Source organism: Tinamus guttatus, unplaced genomic scaffold (genome assembly GCF_059628265.1).
Source record: "Tinamus guttatus ecotype Peru unplaced genomic scaffold, ASM5962826v1 Tinamus_guttatus_pri_ptg000459l, whole genome shotgun sequence".
NCBI classification, from domain to species: domain Eukaryota; kingdom Metazoa; phylum Chordata; class Aves; order Tinamiformes; family Tinamidae; genus Tinamus; species Tinamus guttatus.
The window spans coordinates 2,843,813-2,863,136 of NW_028288993.1; the positions used below are offsets into that span (position 1 = coordinate 2,843,813).

The 19,324-nt window shown below is 41.6% G+C and overlaps 1 protein-coding gene across 2 annotated transcripts; it reads right to left on the reverse strand.

Annotated features, from left to right (window-relative positions):
• Positions 1–346: 346 nt before the first annotated feature.
• TANGO2 (transport and golgi organization 2 homolog) lies at positions 347–18,417 on the reverse strand. 2 transcript variants are annotated; one of them, XM_088532209.1, is made up of 8 exons: positions 18,301–18,417; positions 12,487–12,575; positions 10,589–10,708; positions 9,550–9,664; positions 5,413–5,483; positions 3,513–3,666; positions 2,714–2,818; positions 347–661 (listed from the first exon to the last, which is right to left on the reverse strand). In XM_088532209.1, the coding sequence occupies exons 1-8, from the start codon at positions 18,354–18,356 to the stop codon at positions 541–543; spliced, it is 831 nt and encodes a 276-aa protein (XP_088388335.1). In that variant the 5' UTR covers positions 18,357–18,417; the 3' UTR covers positions 347–540. The 2 variants fall into 2 exon arrangements, with proteins under 2 accessions (XP_088388335.1, XP_088388336.1); XM_088532210.1 differs by lacking the exons at positions 3,513–3,666; positions 5,413–5,483.
• Positions 18,418–19,324: the final 907 nt, after the last annotated feature.

Genomic DNA, 19,324 nt, shown 5'->3' on the forward strand with positions numbered 1-19,324 from the left:
CCCCATGACTTCTCAACACTGATCAAGGCATCATATTACATGGTTGTTTCAGCAGACAAAGTAATTAAAGGGCTGTATAGAATTGTCCATCTGATTTCCTATTTGCAAAAGCACAGTCAGTAATTTTTAGAAGGAATACATTCTAAAACTTAACACAGGTGCTCCAGGCAGCTACATGTACCTTCAGCTGCAGCTGAAGTAAAAAGAAATTAATGATATGCAAGAATGCAGCTGAATCAGGCCCAGAAGTATCAATACTGATAATTTTCATTAGTATTTATGATTTTGAGCTAGGAAGCTAAATCAAGAAATTGCACATTCAGAAGTATTTTTTTTTTTTTTTTTTAACTAAAGTCACTATGAAACAGTTTCCTTCTTGGTTTTACCCAAAGTATTTGGGAACCTGATAGGGTGTGCTACTGATTTCAATAAACTTTTGTTTTCCTTGCTCTTTCTTGCTTCTGGAGCCTGGCACAAAACATGTATGGGAGTATAATGGCTTGTTCTCTCATCACTTTTATTACAATCCATTCAAAGTTGTTAAATCTGTAGCTTGAACTCGTAGGAGCTTGTTTTCCACTGGTCGACATCGGCATTGATCATGGTGCGCTCTGTGAAAGTAACCTCTCCTTCTGCATCAATGAGAATGACCGTGTTGGTCCTGAAACAACATGAAGGGAGAAGGTTAAACCTGTCACACAGGTTTCTAGAGTCCTGCAACATCACCCTGACATTAACTCATTGCTCTTGACTGCATCACTGTGCTAAGCAGGGTAGAAATCATCCAGGCAATTGCAAATGGGCACTTTCAGGCTCTTGCTCTCACTCCACTGCTCTTTTCCTGTTTCACTTCAGGAAAGCCAAATATAAAACTGCATGCCTACAAAAAGTATGATAAAAAGGTTAAATTTTTGTTAGTGCCAAAGGCATTCAAGTCACACAGCATGAATTTAAGTTTTACCTGATGGCACGCACAAACTCATGGTTATTTACAACAGAATTCCATCTTCATCTCTCCTGTAACTTCAAGGCCATCAAGATTTAAACATCACTGCTACCACAGGACACCAATGTGATAACACAAACTTCTGTTTAGGATGTAACTTCTAAACAGGAAATTACCTCCATGAAAAGCAGATTCCATTCATGCATGTCTACCACTGTTTCTGACTTCAAATTTAATTGATCATAGGAAAATGGCAGCTTATGTAGAAAATCCATTGCCAGCTGACAGGAAGTGGGAGTTTCCTGCCATCCTGACGTGGCAGCCTCCAAGTCATTGGTGTTTTTCACACACAAAAAAGGCCCAGCTTCCTAACAGTATTGTGAGGCTTAATTAACACTGAAAGTTAGCCTAAGAGTGTGAGTATACAGTTTTAACAGCAGGAAAGATTTGAAATATATTGTTAGCACACTAGTAAAATATAAGTATTTCTTCCAAGTTAGTACAGGAATAACTCTATATCCTTTGAAATAAGTACACTATAACCTGCAAAGCAAGCAGAACGAAATGTTCCTTTATGACTTTAAGGCTTCAGTATCCAAGAGTAATTTTTTTTTGCATATATTTTAATCAAGATGCTCATTTTTTCAGTGGTTTCTTTGCCAAAACATGAACTTAGAAATACTGAAATGTGTCCTGCTTACCCATTTTCACCTATACAACAGGAACACTAAGGTTGACTAATACAACCACTGGCTGACGAAATCATTGCCAGTCCTCGAAAGCACAAATTCCCTATGAGCAGCAACTCCTTAACCCATAATTTTGACCTGCTCAGGATTAAATGCAAGATGTATCTATTACTCTAATCTTCTTACAGTTATGGCAGAACAGCCTGGGTAAGAAGTTAGAATCTCAGAACAGCAGCACCACTTAAGGGAAAATGAAAATATATGTTCTTTTGAACAAGAGTAATATGTTTTAATATATGAAAATAACACCTAGATATTAAAGCCTAAAGCAGTCTCTAGCTATGCAGATGACACTATTCCGTCTCTTAGAAAAGAAATCTCTTCTGTAGCTGATCAGATATAAAAGGTAACTAGAAAGATCTGAGTTTGCTTTTTTTTTTTGATGCTTCCTGTGTTTTGGTATGATCAAAATTAGAGGTGGTCAGACCTGCTAGTATACTGGGAAACCAGGACCTCAGTTTGATAATATAGTGATAGTTGGAAGACCCTGGCCTTCCTTCAAACAGGACAGTCCAGAAGGACAGTCCAGAAGGGACTTTCAAAGGCAGCTGACAAGCTGCCTGTGGAAATATGAAATGTTGCTGCAGTTTAATATAATATGACAACACTCACAGCGTAAAGTAATTCAGTGTTGCCAATAGAGGAGAAAGGCGAAAGAAATAAGAAATGGGCGACAACTTGGTTTAGGGAGTTTCTGGAGGGGTTTAAGAGAAATGAACATGAGTGAACAACAACAGTAACTTCAAAAAAGTAGACCAGAAATGGAACAGTAAAAATGATTTGTAATTTAGATTATCTTGTCCTGGACAAACTGGAGCTGCCTACAGCTCCCAAATAAACCATAATGCAGCTAGTGCCAAGTTATCTAAGACACTACGGTATCATATAAGGAAACCTTTACTAAATTATGCTTAATATCTGAAGTAATTTAAAGCAGGCACTGGAGAGCCAAAATTTACAGCAGCATAATGCAAGATATGCTTTGATTCAGCACATAAACTTTTCTATGAAGTTTTACCTTGTTCCGTATCCAGGGCATCGAACACATACAGCTGCATATTTGTTTAATAAAGGACGTATGTAATCCATCCCTTGGTCTTCAATTGCAGGATCTGGTAATTGACTGTATAAAAAAATACATTTAATATAGACATTCCCCCCTCTTGCAATAAGCTGCAAGTTAAGTGAATAACAATGGTAAGAACAAAAAGAGTGTGAATTTTGAGACAGAAGTATGAAAAAGACTAAAGGTAAAATGACTTGTCAGTTCTTTTCCACAGAGTCTTTCAAGGTCTTGAACTTCTGTCTCCCTGTAAGAAATATTTTTCCTATCTTGGCAGTTTTTTCACCTTCATTGTTACTTCTTCCTTTCTGCATTCTACTTCCCCTAAGGTCTTGCATAAAACTTTCATGATCAGGTTATTTCAGGCACACTGTGTAAGCAAACATTCTTCTAGTTAGACCCCAGCCTTTTCTTTTCTTTGTGTTGAACAAAGATCCCTTCTTCCTGCAAGCTTATTTGGAAGATATCTAGGACAGCCCTTAACATTTCTTGACAGTATTTCTATGAAAGCTTGGAAGGTACTTAGAAACAGGACCTACCATATACTGAAGTGTATCAAGCATCATTTGCTGTAATTTAGTAGGTATCAGCACCCCACAGAGGAAATGCTGAGGTCAGAGGGGTTACTGCAGCAGTTTTACACCCCTAACTTTCCATTTAGATCACCAAAATACAGTCAGCTTTCCTACTTCAAAAATTAAAGATTAACCAGTCACATTGCATTTTAAGTACATTCTTGATAATGTGTTCTTACGGCTCTTGATTATTCATCACTGTAAGGAGCTCCTGCACCAAGTTTTCTTTAGTAAGGTCTTCACTTCTCTTGATCACTTCTGTGAAAAGCTGCTTCCCATACTGAAGTTTCTTCCATGGTGTATCCAACAAACAATTACTCAATCCATATATTCCTATACATGGAAAACAAAAGCTGATCTCTGAAGCGGGTCTAAATACATTCTAAGATTACTAAAATTGTCTGAATCCTAGGGTTTGGGGTTTTTTAATACCACTGTTATGCACACATGTGGAAACAGGTGAAATAAAGATGCTAGTTTTTATTCCAAAGCATGTTATTAATAGAAACATTAGGGCAACACATAACCTAAACACAAGATAACTTTTATAATCATGACGGCAGTGGTTTTATTTCGAAGTAACCCTGGTCTTTCAAGATTTACATGTCCCAGAATAACAGCAGTCTCTAATAGGACAATTATATGGCAAGTTTTAGATTTAAAAGCAATAGTAAAGTGTTCACAGACCAGTCCCCCATGGACCACTTCTAGCTGCATTCATTCTGAATAATTTTCAGATGGAGAAAATCAATTCAGAAAGGATGTTCTGGTGATGCAGTTTTAAGGACATATTTCATACATTTGAATGCAACCCAAATTGTTCCCCAGATAATCTTTTTATCAGCAGCACATGGCCTAATCCTAGACCAGAGACCTGTATCAAACATTAGGCTGTGCTTAAGTATTCCGCTGTGCTAGTATTCAGCAGTTTTATTCCAATCCATATTTGCAGCAATTACTTTTAACCTCCATTTTGAACATTAAAGAACAGCACAAAATTTTAAGTCTTTGCAGTCTTTTGTGGTGCACTCTCTCATTACACCATTAAAGTAGCACTATTTTTCCACCTGCACAACACACAAGGACTTCATGCTCCAAGACAGTCCTAAAAGAATATTGACACATTTGTATGAAGGCTTTAAAAATCGCTATTAAATGTAGTGCTCTTTTGGACAGTAGCTTAACAGCTATGGCCAGAAGCAATAAAGGAGACATTTCACTTTTTCTAAATCCTGATCCTTAACATCTCCGTTAATCTGCATCTCTGCTCCCTAAGAAAAAATACCCGACTATTCTGCAGAACCACCACCCAGCTCCATATAGTCTGAAAGAGAGGGATAATCAAGCGGCCAGAGCTTGTCCTAACTGTCTGGATCAAAATCTGTTTTGTGTTTGCTGTTTTACAAAACCTAACAATGGTTTCCAGGGATTTAGGCTGTAATTGCTACCGTAACTATTTGCCTATTGGCAATAACGTTTTGCCAGGTAACCTAAGCAAGCAAAATAAGCCATCACCATCAACATATCCTTGTAGCAACTGTTGTCAGGCAGCTTTGCTGTTTAGTGTGCTGTGCATCCCTGTCCATTTAAGGGGACTTTTCAGGAATAAATTCTGGAGTACTGCTTTGTAGAAACAGCTAGACTTCATATACTTTAAATCAATCTGCCTGAAGACAAACCAAGGAGGGCTTTCCCTTCCATTTAAGACCAGCTGCCTCTATGGAAGCATGGCCTCAATGTCTCTAACAATGCAGGCAAAGGAGAGCTACGGTCCAGCCTAGAAACCTTTGAAAATAACACTCGTCAAGGCAGACTTCTGTCCTTCCATCATATTTTCTTAGGTAACACCCCACTAATTGCCATATGGGTACACCAATACAGAGCTTGTTCATTATTCTTTAGTGAAATCAGTAAGTTCTTGAACGAAATTAAGGACATTTTGCTTACTTTTTAAGAATGTAATGGAAAAGTGGTAAAGACAATACACATTTAAGCTAAATTAATAGAGAAATACAGCTACACTCCTTTGAAGTAACAACACTGTAAAGCAATATTCAGAGCTTTCTGAAGTCATCCTACCAGGATTTAGGAAAACAGGTTCCGGTTCTCCTCTGTTTCCATAGTAGCAAATTACATCTCCTTTGGTAGTACTGAAAAATATAAATAAGGTCGCCTTGAAAACATCAGCTTCTGTAATTGTAGCTTCACGCAATCTTCAAACATCAGGATGTTTGCCCAACAGTTGCTACAGGATTCCAGAGGTACGTTGCTCTCCCCTCAGAACACGATACTAGCTGAACCACTATCAAATAGAATGTATAATTTTACAATACATCACTAAAAACCCAATAAAAATCCAGAATTAGTGCATGGAAAACAGTCCAGTTCAGAGAAAAATCTGTATGCTTTAAATGAGTAGAGAAGCAGTATTTCCTTCTGAAGATACAGAGTGATCCATTACAGCAAGCAACATTTTCCATCACCTATTTTGAGAGCATGCAGGTTTCCCCCCAGCCCCAAACAAGAGGGTTTTTTTAAGTAGCCTTCCAGACATTGGCAAAACATCAAACAAGTCAACTGAAAAAAAAGTCAAGCAAGTCTATAAGATTTGGTATCTTGCGGGAAACAAACCATGAATTGCCATTAGATGGCTCACTCTCAACATCCTTCAATCTCATCTGCTGACACAGTACCGAGTCTGCAACTGCTATCACTATTTGCTAGAACACAGCCATGAGATCAGGTAATCCTGTATTTCACTCTAGTGAGATACTTATTTACAGTGGAAAAGAGCATTTTAGTCACCCAACACTTGGACTTTAGTCCAGTTTTTAATTTATTGTCTATGCGAGTCCCAAACTGCCATTCCTCAGACAGTAAATAATCTTTGAATAAAAAGAAAACAGCATAAGCTCACAGTTAAGATTGAATTTACATTGAGCAGCACTAAATACGGAAGCCATTTTCAGTTCCTTTTTTTCCTATGAGGTAAAGACATATCTGATTTGATGCACATAAGACTACGTAGAGAGCAAACTCATTAATCCTGTGCTGGAAGTTAAATTGCTGTGCTTAAGTTAACATCTGCTACCTCAGTTAGTATCTGAACCTTAATAACCAGCACCACAGTTCTTTATCTAGCTGATTATATTCTTCTCCAAGACGCATTCTGAAAAACATTCTGCAGCTTCTTTGTCAAGCCAGTCAAAAAGGGGAAATTCTAATTCACTCATAAAACTGAGAAAGGCAAGAGGCAGAATACAAAGCAACAAGAAAACCTTCCTCTCCTTCACTCCCTTCTCCTCCTCCCAAACCCATGAGGCTTTTCTTGTGCCTTTCGGAAAGGCACACAAACCAAACCAAGTGGCACACGAACTAGGGATGTTGTTTAGGTACAGGCGGCCTTGTGCGATACATTGAGCTACTAAGTCCTTGGGAATCCCCCTGCCACCACGAACTGCATTACTTCATTATCCGAATTTTGAGAGTTTTAATAACAACTTCCTGGAAGAAAAGAAAAAAGGCTCAGTGTTAGCCATATCCTTCATAAAAAGAAAAGTTAATACCTCTGCTTTCTATAAATAGAAGGCTTTTCTCTAGGCTTTTCTATAAATAATTTCTCCTATTTGGATAAAGACGCATTTAATTTTAAAATAAGAGAAACAATAACAGATTTTCTGAGCTTTAAAATTAATCAAAACAGTCCTTCTTTCAGACAAAGGAAGAAAGTTACATATTTAAAATACTTTATTTCAAAAAGATCAGGCCCAAGCACTGGGTGTTACAGTCACCTACGAACAAGTTTACTTTTCAAAGAAATTCTGACAGCCAACTAAGGCACACATCACTTATGTTGACTTTGTCAATTCAAATTATGGCAAGTTAAATAAAAACATTCATACTCATCAGTAAAACACAAACATGTTTATGAAAAGGTCATGGGTTTCTTTTTACCATCTAGAATATTTGTTTTGCAAGTATCTAGACAGTGTATAATGAAAGCAGCGGGAACTTTTTTTTAAATTACTTTTAAATACACTATCAGGCACAGCATGGTTTTTTTTTTTTTTTGCAATGAATACAAGAACATGTTGCTGATTAGAGATGGGAGAATAAATCTTATGAGCAATGAAATTTCCTTCTATTTCTTGAGAAGCTTTCAGGTGCCAAGTTCTGAAACCAAAATTAACCAGCAAAATGGCATGCAGTTTGTTTACAAACAGAAAACAAAGTTAAAGCACAATATATCTCAAGGTTCCTGAATCCTATAATCTAACCAACAGCGGAACCACCTAACCACCATCAGTGGAAGGAAACAGAAAACTGCAGAAAACAGCAAGTATTTCAAAATATAAATAGTGTTAATACTTGCATAAATATTAAAAGCTTTCCATCCAAAATCATCCAAACAAAAACACTTTTTGATTTATTTTCTAGACAAGCAGTTCCCCTTATTTAAGGGACACAAGAACAAAGTAAATGCCCTGTTATACATTCCCCTATTGATTGTGATGCCTTGTTTCTGAAGTATTTGCTAGAGAACAGTATATACATAACAGCAGTAAAAACTAGTGTTCAAAATGCCAAGAATCATTTGGATCATTTAAAAGTTCCCTTAGGATCTCTAAAAAAATATATCGGTAGCAATTATAATCACACTGTAAACATGTTATGTATTAAGCAAGTGAAGCAAAATCATTAAGGTATTTGTTTTTTCATTTATGACAAGAACAATTCCAAAGACTACTTGATCAGTGCACTGAAAACCCTCTCCCGATTTCCAAACTTGTAACTGTTGTAGAAGGGCAACCAGAGAAAAGCTCAGAGCTGTCCTCATCAGAGGTCCAAAAGGCAGAGTTTGAGGAAGGGGGGGAAAGCTGCCCAAACAGGCCCTTGAACACAGCTATGAGGTAAGACTTGTCAAAAATTGTATCCTGAATAAGAAGTCACTACTGCCTTCCTTTTCAACAGCTTTAAGCGAAAGAATATCACCTACCATCTGTTTTGAGACTCCTGTGAGTGTGAAAATCAGTAATAAGATCCCCTGGAGTTAACAAAAAGATGGGACATACGTACAAACCGTGGGGTCACTAATTCAGGACATCTGTATCTTACTGCTTCCATATTCCACATCCCCCAGATGTGCATTTTCTATTACACATAATTCCATTAGAAAGCTGCTGTGGTCTAACAAGGGAAACTTTTGTTAGAGAGACTGAAACCTTTCAAGGGAGTTTGAAAGTGAGTATACTTCCAAAATTGAGTTCAGTGCGCCACTCTTTCCATTATTATTTAGCTCTGCCTACTTTTTCACCTACTGTTCACAGCTTTTCAGTACTGAACTCTGGGGCAGAGCTAACACGAAAAGCCACTATAAACTTCACCCCAGTAATAGCATTAAATCCCCTCCCTGATTCACAAACCCAGATATCAGTTTTGCTGGAGAAGTGGTAAAGGCATAAAGTGATGACAATAGCAGCCAGCAGACTTTTTTTAAGCTCAATTTAAATCAAGTTTCTGCTTCCACACTTCAGTGATCACTATTCTGATTCTCTTCTATTTTCTGCTAATACTGATCTTCCTCATAAGTCACAGCTTGCCAGCCAAATGTTGAGGTTGCAGTACCTTAACTGTTGATAAATTCTGTGTGGATGAACTATATGGTCAAGAACAACTTGTCCTAACAACTTGGCCTGTTCTATTGCAGGCTTTTTTCATTCAAATCAAAATTTAATGTCTATTGTAGGTTTCCTAAGCTAAAGGTTCAGTCAAAAACCTGACAGCTGAAAAAGCCTCATGAAATGAGGATAAAGAGGTTTATAATTAGACAGATGTGTCTACATTTGAGAAAGATATGGCCAAAGTTTTGTCACCTTCAAAACAAGATAATATTCAGGGAAAGACAAAAAGATTCATTATGGCCTATTAGAGAAGCTGCATAGCTTTGCAGGAAACAGTGATTAGAATGAGATAACCTTAAGATGAAAAACAACATTATGACTAGAATAACAGTAGGCCCTTATATGCCAATAGCAGGAAGAGAAAAAAAAAAAAAAGACAAACTCTAGCTTTAGCCTGTGATAGGCTTCTGTTTAACTTCTGTCCTAGCAGTTTTTATATATATATATATATATATATACACACACACACAAATGTTCTTCACTGCTGTTATCTTTCTTCTTTTAATTTTTAAACTATGATGTTTTGTAGACTTACTTCAAGTCAGCTGCTATTAAGTTAAATCCATTGTAAAGATGTCCTTCTACTGAAACGTTCTTCAAGTAAGAATAGCTGTCCAGATCTGAAGTCAAGAAGTTTGCTACAAGAGCACCTAAGAAAGAAGTACATAGAGCAACTTGGACACGGGAACTCACTATTCTGGCTGGGTTGGTGAAGTAATCATACATAAGTTTCCTGCTACCAATACCATTAATATCAGTGGAAAAGAACCTTTAAAATCTTAAGGGTATGTATCATGGTTATATTAAAAACCAGATTTTAATTTTGAGAAACAACTCAGTCAAGAGCTCCGTTGTACAGCAGTCACATTTATCAACTCTGCCTTCCGTGATAAGCCCTTCCTCTCCTCCCACCTGCCAAACTTCCTCCTGTCTTGCCTCAGTTCCCTGATGTATGACCCTACAATGAGATACAGGTGATACAGTCCATTTGTTTCTGTATAACATCACGTTTTCCCCCTGCAAGATATTTCCACTGCAGTCCCACACAGCTACAAACAAACCCATTTTTATTTTAAAAACAGATGTGCTTTCAGAAGTGTTTCTTCAATTTCACTACTGATTCATCACTTTGAGAGGAAACTGTTATGAGCTTTTAGCCTAATCTTCAGCATGGACTAAATTGCAATGTTCCTATTAAAAAAAAAAAAAAAGTAACATGTACACTTTTAAAAAAAATCTAGTGTTGTCTAAAAAACAAAGAAAATCTAACTCAAACCTTGTCCTGTTTCCACTGTTAATTATAACCAATATTATGGAAAAAAACAATGCTGCATTTCTTGTCTGGGTGTAACCAACTTAAATTTAGGCACTATATCTCATTTTACTTTTGCCTGTTTGATTAGAATGTCCTTGCCCAAGTAAAGCTTCTCACACAGGTACACATCCTCATGGGTTAACATCATTGTGGTCTAACGAAATGGTTTAAAAATTTATATTAATATTGCAACCATCATTTTATTTTACTAGGACACAAAGACTTGTCTGTATGCTTTCTTTTTCTCATTTCTTCATACCTCTTCCTTTTGCATTATTGTCAACCTTTGGCTGCATATAGTTTGTCAGGGCTGCCATCTTGCCTTTCTTACTGATTCCTAGCCATGTCCCACCTTCTTTTCCTTCTTCCATATCCAGACCTAAAAGAACAAAAGCTAAAACATTTCACTCATTTTTCAAAAAGGTTAAGTTTAATTTCTCAATGAAGTCTTAAGTCTTAATGGGGCTGGATGAAATCAGTAGGTACAAGACTGTAAAGATGAGGCAAGCAAAAACACCCAACCCAATTCTGCACTAGCTAATACTTTCAAAGACACAGCAATAACAAATGAGAAAGAACAAGCAGATTAAATTCAAAAATAAGATGTACCAGTATGCTAACATATGCACAAACTTTAGATAGGTTCAGAAAATACATTAATTCAAGGACAAATACCTGAAAAGATTAACTGTTACTTGTTACTTTAATATTTTGGGAAAAAAATTAAACAGAATAATTTAAAGCAAATGAGGTAACTAATAAAAATCTTGGGCTCAGAAAACAGTAACTTGCATTACTGAATCAAAAAACTCACTTCTATCAGAGCATAAGTTTAAAAAAAAAAAACATATTTGCAAGGACTTCATGTTAAACACCAAGCATTTAATGGAAAAGGGGATATGTTTCTACACAAATATGCATCTTGTTATAAAACTTTTTAATTCTGAAGCAGAATGCCATAAGAAAGCTTTCATTAAAAGACTAAGCCAAGGTTTTTGGACCCTTATTCAGACACTTTCTTCAGGATCCAAAACCCCAATATCAATTTTAGTCATGTCAGATCTTTAAAGAACACTTCACCACTATTGTTCACCTTAACTGTGGGGTTATATACAGCTACACTGACTAGCGTCCAATGACCAACAGAAAAATTCCTGTTTTGTAATATTGTTGAAAGAAAAAATATTTTTCAATGTTAAATCAAAGAATAATTTTTTTTTCTGAATTGCTTGAAAACATTATCTCAAGAGGGTCTATTAAAAAGGAATTTTCAGACAGGGCCCTGAACAGAGAAAACACATCTTACCCTACATACAAAGTTTAAGGCTTTTCAGATTTCAGGATAGCAAGGGGTCTTGTTTGTTTTGCTTTAAACTCACTACATAACAGGGTAAGCAGTGTCCAGACTGCCAGAAATCTGGAACATCAGCCAGAATTTCAAGGAAGTTGCAGGGCAGCGGGAGTAATTTATCCTCACTGGCCTCCCTGCCAATGACAGTAACACAGCCTTTGCCAAGGGAGAATCCAGTACTTAAAACAATGTTTTGTCTTCCAGTCCTTCCATTTTGTCTCTAAGAAAATGAAGAAATATTAGTTACACTTAGAAGTCAGCATATAAAGACAGATTCTCTCCTAAAGAGGAGGAGACAGTTGGGTTACTAGTAGATCAATAACTAAAGCTATTCTGTAGCTTAGGAATTAATAATTAAAACAAAAAACAAGAAAAGTTTCATGAGGCTCAGGTTAACAGGTTTATCTGACTAAAGACAATGAGCATGCAGAGTAACTAATTCTAGTAAGTGTTTTACTGTATCTGAAAAAGATGAAGCAGCTAGCTGTGATTTACTAAATCTCTATTGCACTGCTTGTTAATTAAAGAACACAATACTGAAAACATTCAAGTCCCTTGGTACCTACCTCCCCAGAACAAACTAACAATGCCACTCTGTTAGCAAATAACTTCAAGGATTTTTTTCTAGATCTTAAAACAAAGACACCACAACAGCAATATAATTCATATCAAATTTCATGAAATATTTTCCCCAGAAGTATGAGGAATGTATACATATTTTTTACACTTATGTTTCTGCATATCTGATTCCTTCATAAAGTATATTAAAAACTAGCCACAACAAAAGCTACATAACAGCTACGTACCACTAAGGATTTCATTGCAGCTGTCCCAAAAATCTGCTGATTTCGATGGCCTGTGGTAAAATTCATCTCTGTTAGCTGCTAGAATAAGTCTGCAAAACACAACAGGAAGATACTATTACATAAAAAACAGATACTCCACAGTTGAGGCAGGAACAGAATCATAGAATCATAGAACTGTTAAGGTTGGAAGGGACCTCTAGAGATCATCTAGTCCAACCCCCTGCACACGCAGGGTCACCTAGAGCACGTGGCACAGGACTGCGTCCAAGCGGGTTTGAAGATCTCCGGAGAAGGAGACTCCACAACCTCTCTGGGCAGCCTGTTCCAGCGCTCTGGCACCCTCACTGGGAAGACATTTTTCCTTAAGTTCCTGTGGAACTTTTGGTGCTTCCATTCGTGGCCGTTCCCTCTTGTCCTATTGCCTCGCCTTCCCAGCCCGTCCTCCCAAGAAGCCCACAGCCTCCATGGCAGCACCCCGGCCGTGTGAGCTGTGAAACAGCATTACCTCATTTTAAGAGTGAAACCATCCATTCTCTTACCATCTAACGTTTATCACTCAGTGCAAAAACCAAATGCTGGCTGACAAGAACTTTCCCTTGCATGGAGAACTTTCTTGCGCATGGAGGCCCCGGGAGGCCACACGAATGCCCGTAGAGCTTGCCTGGCCAAGGACGCACGGAGGCTACAGGAGGCCGCACAAAAGCGTGTAGGGACCCCTTGGCCCTGGGCGCAGGGAGGCCTCGGGAGGCCGCACGAAAGCCCATAGGGCCCCCCTGGCCCAGGGTGCACGGAGTCCTCGGAAGGCCACACGAAAGCCCGTAGGGCTTGCCTGGCCCAGGGAGGCCCCGGCAGGCAGTACCAAAGCCCATAGGGCTTGCCTGGCCCACGGAGCCCCCGAGAGGGCGCACGGCAGCCCGTATGGCTTGCCTGGCCCAGGGCGTATGGAGGCCATGGGAGGCCACACAAAATCCCATAGGTTGCCCCTGACCCCGGGCGCAAAGAGGCACCGGGAGGCCGCATGAAATACTGACGGGACGACACACGAAAGCCCATAGGGCTTGCCTGATGCAGGGCGCACGGAGGCCCCAGGAGGCCACACGAATGCCCATAGGTGGTCCCTGACCCAGGGCGCACGGAGGCACCGGGAGGCCGCATGAAATACTGTAGGGACCCCCTGACCCAGGGCGCACGGAGACCCCAGGAGGCTGCACGAATACCTGTAGTTGGCCTCTGGCCCTGGGTGCATGGAGGCCCTGGGAGGCTGCACCAAAGCCCCTAAGGCCCCCTGACCCATGTCGCAGAGTCCCCGGGATGCCGTAAGAAAGCCCGCAGAGCTCCTCTGACCCAGGGCGCACAGAGGCCCCGGGAGGCCGCACCAAAGACCCTAGGGCACCCCTGACCCAGGGCACACGGAGGCCATGGGAGGCCACACGAATGCCCATAGGTGGCCCCTGGCCCAGGGCACACAGATGCCCCGGGAGGTCACACAAAAGCCCGTGGGGCCCGCCTGATCCAGGGTACACAGAGGCCCCGGGAGGCCGCACGAAAGCCCATTGGCCTCCGTGCTCCCTTGGACACGGAGGTCATTTGGGCTTTGGTGCGGCCTCCCGGGGCCTCCGTGTGCCCTGGGTCAGGGGGGCCCTAGGGGCTATTGTGTGTCCTCCCCGGGCCTCCGTGCTCCCTTGGCAAGGAGTCCCTGCATACTTTCAAGCAGCCTCTGGGGGCCTCTATGTGCTCTGGATACAGGGGGCTTCTATGGGCCTTCATGCAGCCTCCCGGGGCCTCCGCGTGCCTTGAGCCAGGGGGTCTCTACAAGCTTAGTGCAGCCTCCAGGGGCCTCCGCGCGCCCAGGGCCAGGGGGGACCTACGGGCCTTCGCGCGGTCCCCTGGGGCCTCCGCGCGCCCAGGGCCAGGGGGGACCTACGGGCCTTCGCGCGGCCCCCTGGGGCCTCCGCGCGCCCAGGGCCAGGGGGGACCTACGGGCCTTCGCGCGGCCCCCTGGGGCCTCCGCGCGCCCAGGGCCAGGGGGGACCTACGGGCCTTCGCGCGGCCCCCTGGGGCCTCCGCGCGCCCCGAGTGAGAGGGGCCCTAGGGGCTATTGTGTGTCCTCCCCGGGCCTCCGTGCTCCCTTGGCAAGGAGTCCCTGCATACTTTCAAGCAGCCTCTGGGGGCCTCTATGTGCTCTGGATACAGGGGGCTTCTATGGGCCTTCATGCAGCCTCCCGGGGCCTCCGCGTGCCTTGAGCCAGGGGGTCTCTACAAGCTTCGCGCGGCCCCCTGGGGCCTCCGCGCGCCCAGGGCCAGGGGGGACCTACGGGCCTTCGCGCGGCCCCCTGGGGCCTCCGCGCGCCCAGGGCCAGGGGGGACCTACGGGCCTTCGCGCGGCCCCCTGGGGCCTCCGCGCGCCCAGGGCCAGGGGGGACCTACGGGCCTTCGCGCGGCCCCCTGGGGCCTCCGCGCGCCCCGAGTGAGAGGGGCCCTAGGGGCTATTGTGTGTCCTCCCCGGGCCTCCGTGCTCCCTTGGCAAGGAGTCCCTGCATACTTTCAAGCAGCCTCTGGGGGCCTCTATGTGCTCTGGATACAGGGGGCTTCTATGGGCCTTCATGCAGCCTCCCGGGGCCTCCGCGTGCCTTGAGCCAGGGGGTCTCTACAAGCTTCGCGCGGCCCCCTGGGGCCTCCGCGCGCCCAGGGCCAGGGGGGACCTACGGGCCTTCGCGCGGCCCCCCGGGGCCTCCGCGCGCCCAGGGCCAGGGGGGACCTACGGGCCTTCGCGCGGCCCCCTGGGGCCTCCGCGCGCCCCGAGTGAGAGGGGCCCTAGGGGCTATTGTGTGTCCTCCCCGGGCCTCCGTGCTCCCTTGGCAAGGAGTCCCTGCATACTTTCAAGCAGCCTCTGGGGGCCTCTATGTGCTCTGGATACAGGGGGCTTCTATGGGCCTTCATGCAGCCTCCCGGGGCCTCCGCGCGCCTTGAGCCAGGGGGTCTCTACAAGCTTCGCGCGGCCCCCTGGGGCCTCCGCGTGCCTTGAGCCAGGGGGTCTCTACAAGCTTCGCGCGGCCCCCTGGGGCCTCCGCGCGCCTTGAGCCAGGGGGTCTCTACAAGCTTCGCGCGGCCCCCCGGGGCCTCCGCGCGCCCAGGGCCAGGGGGGACCTACGGGCCTTCGCGCGGCCCCCCGGGGCCTCCGCGCGCCCAGGGCCAGGGGGGACCTACGGGCCTTCGCGCGGCCCCCCGGGGCCTCCGCGCGCCCCGAGTGAGAGGGGTGCCCAGAGGCCAGTGGGCGACCTCACAGTGGGCGACCTCACAGTGGGCGACCTCACAGTGGGCGACCTCACAGTGGGCGACCTCACAGTGGGCGACCTCACAGTGGGCGACCTCACAGTGGGCGACCTCACAGTGGCCCTCTCGTCACCGCACAACGGCCCACCTCATGGTGGGCTTCTCGTGACCTCAGAATGGAGAACCTTACAATGGCCGAGTTATTCAGCAGAACTATCTTGTTGTATGAGGCAGCTCTTCTCTAAAAACAGGATGCATACATGGACTGCACAGGCCATCTTAATAGAGACTGTTCAGCAAGTGAAGCTACAGATCAGTTAAAAGATAGTAATTTAAATGTTACCTGTAAAATACAGGTAACAGCAAAAAAAGTACTATCATAATATTTTTTTGTTGGGTCATTACTTAGGACTAGATAGCCACAGCCTTCTGACTGGATAATGAACACTCCAAGAATGAATGCTTATTGTATACACTATACTTATATATAGTTATACGTATACTTATACTTATTGTATACACTTATTGTATACCTATAATATAGTGTATAGTACAGTGTATGTTCCTAACTCAGCTTCTGCAGGACTAACTTTTTTTTTATGTAAACTGACCAAGGATAAGATTTATCTACAAACTTCATGAATTTCAAGATTCCTGCCATGGGCCATTCAGGGTCTGCAGATACATTTTCATATAACCCCACTACACCTAACCATGCTGTGGTTAAAGACCATTCAAACAGAGCTTCCTACATATCATTAACCATGAAGTAACTCACTTCTTTCTGTTGCTAGATTGTGAATGCTCCCCATTCTATCCAACCACATTACTTAATTTTAATAAAGTTTCATATCTTCCAGAAACCTGCAGTTTTCCATTACCAGTTTCCTCCAATTTCAGTATTTCACTGTCAGTTCTTCCTACCAGCTGCGTATTTATTACATGCCAAATGTACTGCTGTAAAAATCAAACTAGGCCATACATTTTTCATTCTAATTTTTAAATCACAACACAAGGGAATCAGTTCCTGTGCAATCTCATGACTTTACTCAGCATTCAGACATACTGACACTTTCTAATAACTTTCTGGACCTTCCCTGAAAACTCATCTCTTCATTAAAGTAATACTTTAAATTATGATCATTAGTTGCCAGTTGCATTTAAAAATGCCACAATTAAAACCACCTATGGAGAACAGAGAAAGAAGGCTAAAATTTCAGTGATACATACCCAATGAAAACAGTAACTGCAGAATACACAGAGGACATACAGATTATGTATATTTTCTCTTTCCAGTGCAAAAAAAAGATTATATTTTTCCTCTCTTAGATTCAGCCTTGTATTTTTTCCTGTTTCCAGTCTTCAAACTACTGGCTCAATTAGTTTACTGACTTTTGCCTTGTTCAAATAGTTCTCTACGTACAAGAAGCATCTGCCATTTGCATATTATGTAAACATCTATACCTTTCGAAAATAATGTAGTTGAAACATGTCAGTTCTCTTCCTTAAGTTTTAACTGAATTTTGCCTTTGAATTTAACTTTATTAAGATTTATCTTAATGTTGAGGCAAAGGGATAAATACATGATAAATTATTCCATTAAAGCAGTTTCCTGCAATAAAATTCAGTTCCATAAAAACATTATGTGATTACAGCTTTGAAGTTTGCAACCTGTATTTATTCATAAGACAGTATAGTTTGGAAAGAGATGTACAGGCAGTACATTACTTTCAACAGTAATGGAGCGTAGTAAAGCATTGGGTACAATGCACTAAACTTTACTGCAAATAGACCTATACACAAAAGACCTAGGATGAAGATGAAGGGTCCAAAGCAAGTGGCAAGGATACAGAGAGGGATTCACTAATGCATTGCAAAGAATAACTATAAACTTTTTGATTAATGCGGTGCTCTAACTGGCACATGCACTATTGCAGAAAGCAATTATCTACCAGGGTGCAAAAATTTCCTAAACATCATGAGAAGCATGTTTACTGCTTGAGAAAGTATATTATCTATAAGAATACGGCCTAAGATACTCTGTCTTTTCAACTTTTAACAACCGTTTAGACAGACTTTTAACTAGGGAAACAAGGTCACTAGTCTGAAACAGAATGGCTGATATGAGATATTTATGTCAGTTCTGGGACAAGTCATTGCTTAACAGAAGGTAGAGGAAAGTTACTGGACACATTCTGATACTTGTGCTTCTCAAGTAATAGCCAATACCCACAATATTTATAAACACAAAAAATAGAACATTAAAGTCTTTTTAGAAGTCTGAAGTGGTATATTTATTACATACTTCAGATGTTTAGATACATACTTTGGCCATGAAATTCTAAGGTTAAGGACAGTAATGGGAGAAATTTTTTATAGAAAGTTTGACTGTGAAATAGATTACTCAAAATCAATGCATCCAAACTTACCTAAAGGCACCTGAAACCGACTTTTGAGTTTGAAGCATCACTGGCTACAGGTAAAATGAAATTGCATAAGAAAGGTTATGGAAATACATCTGTTAACTAGAAGCATCTTTACCTGTAGGCATTTTTTGAAGCTGGTCGAGGGTCAAATTTGAACAGAATGATGCACATTGAGGGACTGCTAGTTGATTTTTCCTTCTTCCAGAAAGGCTCAGTGTGAGGTCATTCTGTAATAGCCTGAAAAGATAAAGATTACATATTATACTATCAGGTATTAAAGAAGTGTTTCTATAATGAAGCCTAGAGATTAAAATGTTCTCATTAAGAGCTTTCAACATTTAAAAATAGGCTTAATGACATTTGCTTCAATTAAAGGCTTTCTATAAAGATTCTTACTACTACTGTTTGAGCATGATGCTTGAATAATTCAGAATTTTAGAAAAGAAAAGACAATGAGGAAGATGAAAGCACTAACAGTACAGGAAATACTATATTTTTCTTTGCTACTGAAGCGCAACTACATTTTTTCCTGCATTAAATAAGACAAAACGTTGTTGTTATAATAACGAAGAACACAGAAGGTAAGAAATGTATAATAGCAAAGGTGTAATGGAAGACACCTCCAGGCCTCTAAATAAGTACTTTGGATTAGGTTACTACTAGGATCAAGGAAAAAGGTGTAGTTGTTTAGCACAAACAAAAATATCAGGTACAAATAAAAATAACAGAGACCAGAGGGTATATCTCAATGATCAATCTCCAGCATTTGCAGTACAGTTTTAAACTCTGACCACATTCAGATATGACAAGTGTTCTTCCTAGCTTAAAAATCACATTGAAATTTTCTTTTTTTTGTGTTTCCCTAATGAAATCTACAGTCTGATTTTTATTTTGCCCCTGCTGAAGCAATTACAAAAATGTTATCAATCAACCATGGATAAGCAGGTTGCACTGCTACAAAAAGCTACTCCCATGTAAATGTTCTCAAGACAGAAGAGGAGAGTTGGTGAACAACAGAATTTAGTGCCACAGCTAAAAGACCACCTGAGGAATCCAGCAACAAAAGTAAATTTTGTATAAAAAATTTTTTACATACCTATGATTAAAAGTCAGACTTTTTAATCTTTAACAGACAACAG